At 39.3% G+C, this 11,285-nt stretch overlaps 2 protein-coding genes across 2 annotated transcripts; both read right to left on the bottom strand.

Annotated features, from left to right (window-relative positions):
- samm50 (SAMM50 sorting and assembly machinery component) lies at nt 1–6,653 on the bottom strand. The gene is made up of 15 exons (XM_012862524.3): nt 6,480–6,653; nt 4,943–5,053; nt 4,651–4,752; nt 4,462–4,549; nt 4,261–4,367; nt 4,008–4,138; nt 3,300–3,387; nt 2,803–2,931; nt 2,520–2,591; nt 2,333–2,419; nt 1,851–1,921; nt 1,175–1,242; nt 939–1,085; nt 705–846; nt 1–137 (listed from the first exon to the last, which is right to left on the bottom strand). Exons 1-15 carry the CDS (start codon nt 6,498–6,500, stop codon nt 92–94), a joined length of 1,410 nt encoding a protein of 469 aa, XP_012717978.2. The 5' UTR covers nt 6,501–6,653; the 3' UTR covers nt 1–91.
- Nucleotides 6,654–7,042: 389 nt separating this feature from the next.
- si:dkey-42p14.3 (EF-hand calcium-binding domain-containing protein 10) lies at nt 7,043–10,269 on the bottom strand. Its single transcript, XM_012862449.3, has 4 exons — nt 10,129–10,269; nt 7,997–8,161; nt 7,370–7,460; nt 7,043–7,284 (listed from the first exon to the last, which is right to left on the bottom strand). Exons 1-4 carry the CDS (start codon nt 10,229–10,231, stop codon nt 7,239–7,241), a joined length of 405 nt encoding a protein of 134 aa, XP_012717903.2. The 5' UTR covers nt 10,232–10,269; the 3' UTR covers nt 7,043–7,238.
- Between the last annotated feature and the right edge of the window lie 1,016 nt (nt 10,270–11,285).

Here is an 11,285-nt window from a genome sequence, read left to right as displayed (position 1 = left end):
TTAAAGTCTGATGAGACATTTATTGAGCTAAGTTTTTCCAACAATACTGTACAAGCAAACTTTGAATACAACTGATAAAAGGCTAGCACCTTCACAAGAATCTAATTCCTGCTCCAAACTGGAACCCATCACATATCCTGCAAGGAAAACAGAAAATAGTCCTGAGAGCTAAATCAAAGCAAGCCAGATAATATCTCAAACATTTTAACACACGACTGCATTCCTTTTCAGAATCCATAACTTGATCAAAACATTTGACAGTATTCTGTAGACGAACTACTCAACATATATCGTCAGGTAAAAATTTGTTGGTATTCCTCGTAAATTTATACAAAAATCCTTCTATTATCCTTTAAATTATTTTATTGCAGAAACATAATCTTACACAGAAAATTGTTTAGAAAACCCAAATTTTAATTAATTCGTTCAATAGGGAAAATACCCAATGTTTTTTTTTTTACATCTCCCCCAACAATCCTTTTAAAATTAATTTATTTGCAGCATTTTAAATTATTATACTTTTATCTTTTAAAGGTCATCAAGATTTCTAGGAGCTATACATTTATTACAAAAATATTTATGTAACTAGTTAATATCATACCTTTATTTTCCAAATGACAATAATAATGAAAATAATAATAATAACTATGTTGGGTAGGCTTTTTTCATAACTTTAAAATAATACAAAAGTGCAAAGGTCCTACCTGTCTCCACTTTGGACTCCCATGGGAATGCAGTAATTGAGTTCTAGCCTTGCGATGTTCCCCAAACGCAGCACAATGCCCAATCCATATGACCAGCGGATGCATTCTGCCAGTTTCCTCAAATGTGCCCGAGGCCCCTCACCTTGATAAAAGCAAATATGGGATCTCAGCCAGAACAGAAAAAAAGGAACTGAAGTCTGCGTGCCAAATTCAAGCTTTGCTTTGCCTCCTCACCATAGTTGAGGTTACAAAGGTTTCCAGCGTTAAGGAAGAAATGGGTCCTGAAGAGATCACCAAATCCACCCCGGCCAGGTCTGAAGGGTAGAGGTGTGTAGAGGTGGAGGCCTCCTGCCCAGTAAGCTTCGCCTCCCAGGTAATCCCCTGTCATGTCAGTAATATCACCATCACAGCATTATAGAAAAACAACTTCCACCTGAGCAATGAGCAGCTAAACAAAGGTCATGTCTTACCTTCACTCTGTGGGCCCATGCTGTACATACTAAACCCCCTTATGCTGGTGGGGCCACCAAGGTAGAACCTAGGAGGTTAGCAAAGACACAGAATAATACACTTTATATTGTTTTCTGTTCTTTATGTGTCTAATGACTTTATTCAATTGATCTTTGAACTTTGAAGTGTTTTTTTAACAAACCCTGATGTAAAATTTAATCAAAAAACTTCTGTAACGTGTTTTTTATTCTATTGTTTTTGTTTGCAGGTTTGTTTTCAGTGTAATTCACCTTTATACAATAGGTGGCTGTCGCCTTAACAAATCTCTGTCTGGATTTGTCACAATATGTGATGCATGTCGTTACCATAGCTCTGCTTTAGTTAAGGCAAAGCTGTATAAATAGAAACAAGGGCATAAATAAAGAAGAAAACATGACGATGACATGCTTTAAAGATGAAACCTGCAAAAACACTGGATGGGTGAGTGAATAGCTGACTGAATGAGGGGGAAATTTGTTGAAATTAAATTCCAGGCGGTGTATAAAGCTGTAAGAAATAAGCTGAGAAATGTGGACCTGGTTCTGTCAGAAACGTGTCTGGCCGTAAACCTGCATAAAATTAGAATTACAAGCTCTGGTGCTCGCTGCACAGCCACATGCACATAATCCTTTCTGTAAATGCAGTGCTTTTATGTACCTGTCTGCAATGCATGTTGGCTTGTCACCAATGGGTAAAAGCAGGCCACCCCACAATGAGCCAGAAAGAACCTGAATGAAAAGATAAGAGTGTCAATAAATTGTGTATTGAAACATAAAGCATCAGGCCGTTTTTTTGTGACTTTTCCATTTAGTCAGAACCTCTGCTAAAAAGTGAGTTGTTGTTTTTTAAACCGCAGAGTAGTGATTGTATTCTGATAAGATGAACCAAATAAAAATAAAGAGCTGTATTAACCCTGGTTATCTCTGATGTATTTTTTTAAATGAGCCAAGACATTTAAGTGTAGCAACAAAGGAAAAATAGAAGAAAAAAAATTGGTCAGAGATTTTTGACACCACAAAAAAATACAATTACGAAATATTTAAATCCTATTGTGCAATAATCAAACCTTTCCCAAAAAAATGTATTGACTGGATGATGATCCTTAAATAATGGATGAAGAGTCAAATGTTGAACCTCACCGAGTCCCAAATGAGAGATTTGTTGAGTTGAATCTCAAAGTCCTCCTTCAGGAAGCTGGCGTCACCCCCGGTGTAACCAGCCAGTTCCTACACAAGCACAAAACATTAATGCTATATGCAAGATCCGTCACACTGTTATTAAGTAGCAACTAAGAAGTTATTGCAAATTTTTCCGTGAAGACCAGACCTGATGAATCTTCAGCAATCCACCTTTCCTCGGCAGGATGGAGGAGTTTCTGGTATCAATGACCATAGCATGCTGGAAAACAAAACGACACAAGAGAGGCACCAAACACATTTTATTTGCTTTTTCTTCTTAGATATCTCATTTTCTGCTACTTGAAAACATCATCTAAATTGGCTAAATTAAATCTCTTCATTAAAAGATAGTCATGAAAACTGGGTTAAAACTGTGAAAAACTCTGCTTTAAATTTTACAAGTGTTTCGATATCAGAAAGAAGACAATTACCGAAAGGGAAGACTTGAGGGAATGTCCGCTCTCCTCACGGATGGCGAAGGAGGCCGTCTGACCCAGAGAACCCAGCTCTCTCCACACACCTTCCCACTTGAGGGTTTGGTTGGTCTTCCACAAAGGAAACTGTAAGTGTTAGGTTTGAAATAAGACGTTATTAGAGCTCTGCAAGAGTAAATTAGCCTGCAGTATGACCCCCGACACACTTTTTCCTTCATTACAGCACAGGAAGTTCTGTATGAATGTGTGAAAGACGAACAAGGCATTTACTGACCAAATCAGATTAGTAAATACTGACGCAAGGCATTAGTGGAGAAACAAAGTCCAGCTTAGTTAGACAATGAGTTTAAATTACATTTGTATGCCCAGTGTTGGAAATCCTTCCCCCTCATTTTATTGATTAATGGCAATATTCAAAGAAAGCCCTTATTTATTCAGCCATATCCAAGAAGAAAAAAAGCAACATTTTCACTTTTCAAAACAGAAGAACTTACACTAAGTTCTGTAGAGACGCCTCGATCCGTCTCTCTTAGTGAGCTCCATGGAAACTGACCTGTTACTTTGTACGCATTAACAGAGACACTGTAAGTAAAAAGGAAAGACAAAATTAGACGTTCTCCTGGAGTTCTTTTGCAGAATAAATACAGGACTTCCTGGATTCTATGGCTTAGATTTTCTTAAACGTCAAGCTCCTTGAGTAAGGAACTACAAGTAAGACAGGTGTCTACCCATCTGAGGATTTTCCAACCACTTGGTTATTGAGAGTAGGCATGAGCCGGGTCTCAGCATCAAGCTCTACCGAGGTTTAAAATGTTACCATTTCAACCCTGCGGAAACCTCTAATAATATCGTATTTACGGTTTAAAGTCCTACTAATGAGATGCCAGAGAAAGTGGCAGTGACTGGAAAAGCTGTAAAAACCATAGTAGTGCAACGCTGCCCCTCTACCACCAGTTGCTATATTGCTGCAAGTCAGCAAGTGGGGAGAAGGCATCAACACCTTTATGACCCCTAGTTGAGACCAGGAAAAAAATCTGCTTCAAACTGACTTTTTTTTTTTTTTGCAAATGTAAAAGACACATATTTGAGCGATAGAGAGAACGCTTGCCGAAGCTATGACAGCGCACATTATTTTCACATGTACACATTGAGTTAGTTTGATCCCAAAACTATTTTCTTTTCCGAAGCTGTTTGTATCTTACTTGCGTTCAAAGTTTCCTGGTTGGGGTTTGAAGAAGGAGAGTCCGTAGGATGTCTCTTTGGTGCCGTAAGAGAACTGGAATGTCAGCTTTTCTGCCCGACCAAGTGCATTTGGTAATTTGAGTCCGAGTACCTGAAAAAACAGAAAGTGAAAGCTCAACAGGAAAATTAGTACTTTCAGCATAGCCGAAAGTACTGAAACAAGAGACAAAATGTGAGAAAATAATAAAGGTTAACTTTGCTTGAAACACCTACCATGCTTCCTTCATTGTTTCCAACCATAGTGTTATAGCTGCCTGTCAAACGCCTCAGCTCAGTGACCTCGAAGGTCACGTCAAGGCCATTAGGAAGGGCATCTTCACCTGAAGGCAACAGGAAACGAGCTATTACACCGCTTTTCTACAGTAAATCAAATTCTTCCAAACAAAAGTGCGTTGCCCTGGTGACGGACGCTACCTCGCGAGGTGTCGATAACGACTTCCACCTTTCTGAAAATACCGAGACGCAGCAGCTTCTGTCGAGCTTCGTGAGACCTTCGCATCACCTGCGTCATAAATTGAAGTTTGCGTATGTCACAGAGTGCGCCTAACATCTAAGGACCGAACAAGAACTAAATAGTGCTGTGGGAAAAAAAAGTGGACATACGTCAATCAGGTTTTTTGCCCTGAACACTTCTGCGATTTCATAGCTCAACAGGTCCTCCTTGGTTCTGCCGAGTCCGTCAATGTGCACCCGCTGAACGACAACCTGAAGGACAAGAGAAACAGTCTGAGACGTCACGCACATGCAAAGCAAAATTTAACAGGGAAATAATAATAATTAAAAAATAAATAAACGCAAGGAACTAATACACAGTACTACATGGTCATAAAGCAAGGCATCCACACTTTTTAAAACACCAAACAGAGCTTAAAATTAAAAATAGGGACATTCTTACATCTTTGTTTTCAAGAACTTCTTGCCTAGGCTGCTGTTCAATCTCAGGAGCTTCAATGTCATCTGCTTGGACACCCAACTCTGGCCCGTGCATGGGCAGAGGGTCGAGGCTCTACAGAAACAAAATGTGAGAAACGCAATTAGAACCCGCCAAAAGCGCACACAGTGTTTTATCAAACAAAAAAGGCTAAATATGTAAGAACCAATATAATTATTATTATGACTCCATGTTGCTCTTAGTGGTGCTACAGGACAGGACGGTTTGGCTGAGCAACACACCAACAACAGAGGCAAACGTCATATGGCAACATGAACAACGCACATAGCCCTCATTTAGATAACCTATTGTGTTTTGAATACATCGATTCGGGTACTGAATTTTCCAACAGGCCAATTCCAAAACTCATGTTACCAGATTTTTTAAATCATTGTTTCATAACTGCTAAAATTTTCCTCCACAGTTTCTACAGTTTAAAGTCCTTTTTAGAAGATGCCAGGAGTAACAAGTGCAGGAGTGACGCACGTTTTCTCCAGCTGTGTGGAGCATGAGGGAAACACAGCGCTGCCCCTCCCCACCTGTTGCTGCATGCTGCTGGGGAGAAAGTTTCTTACACTGCCTCCTGACTTAGAAGAAAGACAAATGTAGCTGGACAATCATGGAGAGAAAAACTAAAGGCCCACCCAAAACTCCTATTGAGGCAACACTGTTTTAAAACCACAGTCTGAAGCAAAGGGGGACATCTCTGCTAAGCAGCTAACTGCAGTATGGCGGCGGCTGCAGACAGAGTAATTAAACACCTTATATCCACTTATTTTTATGCTATTCCAAAAAAATAGTCACAATAAGCCCCTGAAAACCACCAAAAATGTATTCAAAAAAATTACTTAATTAATTAATACAATGTAACCAGGTATACTTTAAGTGTAATAAGCAATATTCCACATTAAACTTGCTGTAGTAGGAATAATTGTTGCTTTTCTGTTTCAAATAAAAACTAGATCCATGGTTATACATTATAAAACGGGGGCTAACGTAGAATATTATTACAGTTAACAGTGCAATAAAAAAAGTATGCAACAGGAAATCACTTTTACATGACAATTACACGTGGGTTTTAGTTATAAAGTATAAAGCGTGGGATTTTTTTAAGAGTTTCAGGCTAAAAATGTTCAAACACTGTTTTACGCATATAGTCTGCTCTCAGAGTTTTGAGCAACGGAGCAACAGAGCAGCGTGGTCTGCGTATCATCGTCACCGACAGGACTCAAAACATAAACAGCTGCTGTTCTTGTGTTTGCATGAATTAGTTAAGATCAGAGCCAATCTAGCTGCAGTTAATAATCTTGGGCTTTAAAAGAGCGGCATGTAGGAGCCCGGTTAGACCTGGCTGGGTGCACCGTGTCGGGGCCTTTTCTTTCCGTCCAGAAGCCGCTCTGACAGGCAGACAGGCAGACAGACAGACAGACAGACAAGTCCCACTGAACACCCGGAGAGGTCACCGTCCTGGCTGACGCCGTCCCCGCGGACCGAGCCTTACCCTGGCATGGACGGTGCCCATGCTGAGCTCCGCCGGGCGCTGTCTCCGAAAGTACTGCCGAAAGTTTACGTGGAAACCACCAACTAGTTTAACCTACAAGTCACCGAGGGGCAGCGAGGAGCCTCCGTAGAAGGAGGCGGCCATGTCACTTCCTGACCACGCCCCTTCCGGTGAGCTTTCAACAAATCAGCGCTGCGCAATCTAACTCACAAACTTTTACTCACAGATATTATAAATTATAACACCCGGTGACGTTGTTTTTATTGTGTTTCATTTAAACGATACTAGTTGTTTTTTTTTTGTGTTTTTTTTTTTTTTTACAACTATGCAACCCCCATCAGAGAGATAGCCAGTAGGTCATGGGAAAGCCAACTTATAGTATTACATTTAGCCTTATAGTCGTGACATAATTGCTCTTTCTTTATCAAAGTTATGTAAATGAGCTTCCATATGAAAAAAACATTAGATTTAGCAGGCACAACATTACAAATGTTACAATAAAACAATTTATAGTCATTTAAGATCCTTTCAATTAAGTTTATGAAATCTATATGACAACAAGAGATGCTAAGGGATGTTTATTAGAGTTTTTGTTGACATAAAAATTGCACCGAAATAAGAAAATAATGCAGCAAAGAATATCAGCATTTTCTACAGGGTTGGCAAGATTTTTCCCGTTGTTGCAACAATGGCTCAACAAACATCAATAACATAAAATACGACAGCGGCCACAGCGGAGAGGAAAGAAAAAAAAAGCTTTCAGAGCTGTGCATACGTTGCTGAAGTTCTCTGTAGGCCTTCCATCCTAAAAACAAGAAAACACAAAATGAATTCACAGAGCAATACATGGAAAACTCTATGACATAGTGGACTCTGCAATCTCCGCTTACGCTTCGGTTTTAAATGTTTCATGGGATATTCTGTCTTCATTCACACCATCGGGACATTCATTGATGTCTTTAATGCCGAGCATGGTCAGAGCTGTGAGGAGAAACAGTTTTGTAAAATGTGCGATAACATACACACTGAAATGATACAACTTGCAGTACTTGGAATTATTATTATCATTTAATGAATTAATAACTGAATGGCTCTGCAAAACCTGATTCAGAAGTAAGGACATATTTAGACAGGCTAGCACCTTAATTTAAAACAAGGACCTATTTTTAATTATATTACAAAAATATTTGTTGCCACTTTCTAAATGAGTACAATTTAGATGAATTACATCCAAGATACCGTATAGATAAAAGAAGTTTCTTCTTTCCCAGCTTCAAGCAAGTATTTGTTGTCAAGAGCCTTAGAAAAATGTTTAACTTCCACAAGTAAACAAGGTTGTCTGGTTATGGTTGAAAGCCAGTTAACTGATAAATTAAAAGTTGTTCAACAAAAATACTATGGCATTTCAAATAGCTCAGTCCTTTAAATGTATTTAGTGAAACGGGGGGAAAAATCGACTTTGTTCTAAATGACGGATCTCTGTTGTAAGACTTCCTAATGTGACCAGCACCACTCACCCTGCTTGTACTGCTCAAAAGTGATATATTTTTGATTAGCGGGATCCAATATCCCAAAGACCGCATCCAGGTTGGAGTTGTCGAACAGATTTGGACCTCTGACACCAGACTCCCGCGACGTCTTCAGCTGCTCCAGCTGCTCAATGAGAAACTCCCTCGGATTCTCTGTCAGACACAACCAACGGACACGTTAACTACAAGGGCAAAACTACAAAAATATTGTCTGATTTACAATGTCAATTAGCAACTTCATAAATGAACATATACATATAAAAGATAAGCTGGTTCCAGGGCTAACAACAGCTGAATGATCCAAATAAAAATGTCTACCACTGTGATAACTGGACCCAAAGGCTTGTTCTAGATTTACAACAGGGATTAGCAGTTTATATACCCTAGAATGGGCATTAATGACTAACAATTTTGGGCTTTAAATTATCAAGGCAAACATTATTTCCTGGATGGAGAGATGCACTCTCCATCCAGCAATCTTTTATTTATTGTACAAATATGAATTCACTGTAGATCATATCAAATTCAGACAGAAATTATACATAGATATTCACATATATATATATATACACACACCAGTCTATGTATAGTCCAAAGCAGATGCACCTTGAGCTCACACTTAGGAGCTTGGTCTCACACTTTTTGTACACGTCACCAAACCTCTGACATGGTAATAGCTGGATAATGGAACCCTTTTCATGGCTGAATTGGTACCAGTCCATGTAAAGTTGGCTACTTTCCATTGGACTAAGCTTCTACGCATGAGCCCTTTTTCCACCAGCCCTACTCAATTTCATGTGTGGATGTGTTCGTGATTGAGAGCAAGAGACAGAAGCCCAGAGGGGAGACGAAACTGTCTCATCTTCTACCAAGTTTGCCTTACAGAGTTAGACTTTAGAGCTTTATGCTCCTAGCCATCGCGGGGGCAGCAAAAAGATTTTAATAACGCAAAACTGCAGTTAAATATCGCTTATTGTTCCTTTAATATTAATGTTGTGTCTCTTCAGTTTTTCTTTGACATTCTGGGGGAAAAACACGACTTCTCGTTTCTCCTCGCCCCTTGACCAATCACTGAGAAGTAGTGTGTTCACGTCAACCTCCGCTGGAGTCCACTCGGTTTGACCCTGCTCCTGAGCAGGGCCGGAGAACCCCGGGCAGGCCCCCAACAAAAACTGTCGCTGAAATGCTCAAAAGTGTCCGGAGCCAAGTAGAGCCCGGCCAAACCCAGCAGGTGGAGAAGAGGCTATTTATCTAATGTTCAGTAGGGTAGAGGTAGGAGCTTTCTTAATGCTCTTTAGCCATTCCAGATACAGTTATAAGTATTTAAAATCATTGGCTGTTGAACTAAATTCTAACAAAACAAAGGGAGGCAGTCCTCTTTTACACGCTAATATCACAATCACTGAAAGTTGGTAGTGTGAAAATATTTAGGCAAACGTCTGAACTAAATTTAAGCCTACTTATGTAATTTTGCGCATTACGGAAAATTTGCTAATCGCAATTTGCAAGTCATACTCCTTCAGTCCTCAAAAACCGAGGACAAGCATTTTCCAGTCTGTCATTACACCTACAAACAGAACAAACAGCCAGCTCAATTTGCGGCAAATTGAGCTCGGCCCTGCTACAAAGCACTTAGTTTGGTGCATGAATATGAAAATGTTTGTGATTCCCTCATTTTTTTCTTTTTAAATTCAAACACATTCATTTCTATCAAAGAGCATGCAGAAGGTTGTTCTTTTATAACCGCTGGGTCTTTCAAAGCAGTTGAGTTACAGCTCTTAAAATTGACCAAAGGAAGTCTGAATTGCTTGGTGCATCTCAAAAGAATAGAAGATATTGTGAATCATTATTTACTCATGATGACTAAATGTATAGAACAAGAAGAAATTTAGCTTTCAAAGTTTAAAGATTCGACTTTAAATGCAATATCCAAAGACATACAAAGTTAATCAACATCTCTCTAAAGAAAACTGAAAATCACAGAGGACTTAACATTAAAAAACTCAATAATTGCTCTCATATGTCTGATAATTTGAACAATTGGTAGCTTGCCACTGCTAAATAGAAATTCAGCTTATAAAGCTCAGGAGAGACGGACTGGGAAGGAAATAAACTCTAACCGGGTCTGTAAAACAGGAGCATGCTGGTCATGTTGTCCATGAGTTCAATAATCTTGTGTTTCTCGACATATTCTGCTGCGTCTTTCTCTCTCGGGGTCGCCATTTTTCCTCTGTTCTGTTGGAACCGGTTGCTATGATACGACCCAGGCGCGCGCATGCGGTCATTGAAGGCTGAGGTGGGCCCTGTCCACCAGACATATCTATGCTGTCCACCCTCTTCTTGATTTTTCTTTCTTTCCTGCATCCCTCAGAGTCAATGCTTGCTTTTATAATCATCCGATTTGTTCATTCTACGGTAATTACTTTGAAGACAAAATAAGTAAACAACTAATGACCACTTGAAACAGGGGAAGGCTGACGAGTTGCCTCTGTAGTACCTTTGTCTTCCACCAGATGGCGCTTGCACTATGCTGGTCTGGAGAAGAGCGAACTTTTATGTTTTTGGTGGTTGTAGTGTTATTAAATTCAGGGAATGAGATGTAAAGTGTTTACTGTCAATTCTTTAAGGACAATTACTAGAAAAAGTCTGCATCTATGTGCTAGTATCATGCATATAATGATAAAAAGAAAAAGTCATTATTGCTTTTACTGGCTGCATTTCTTTCTTTTTCTTCTTTATAGTAAATATACAAAAATATGTAGAGGGTAGCTCTTCAGTGTCAGCTGACAGACTCCAGGGTGAGTCGGCATCAAACTGATAACTGGCCTAATAGTTTATGGACTCCACAAATAATTGAATTCAAATACATACATATTTTTCTTACATGTTGAAAAGAATGTGGAAAGGGTTACATTACAAGGTCAAGGCTGAAAGCTTTGAGAGGGAGCCAGACGCCAACATGATGAGGACACTACCACAAACCTGTGTGACATGTATGTGCTTCATCTGTAGACTTCATAACCGCAAGGTTATCTTCCGACTTTCATGAGTGAGGTGAAATGGAGCTGGTAGCAGTTTTCACAGCTAGGCATATGGCAATTTAATGAGGTCAATATTAAATCTTTGTCTATATTATGGTAATTAAGCTCACTAACTGACACTGTGACAATTTACAATATGTTGTCCTACTGGTATCCTCCATATAATTATCTGATATTGTCAGAAGGATTATTTATAATTATTTAATATATTGTCCAAATTTTTTTCCTGTACTCTC

Source organism: Fundulus heteroclitus, chromosome 2 (genome assembly GCF_011125445.2).
Source record: "Fundulus heteroclitus isolate FHET01 chromosome 2, MU-UCD_Fhet_4.1, whole genome shotgun sequence".
Lineage (NCBI taxonomy): Eukaryota > Metazoa > Chordata > Actinopteri > Cyprinodontiformes > Fundulidae > Fundulus > Fundulus heteroclitus.
The sequence above is the reverse complement of the archived record's forward strand: the minus strand, read 5'-3'. Positions and strand labels throughout refer to the sequence as shown.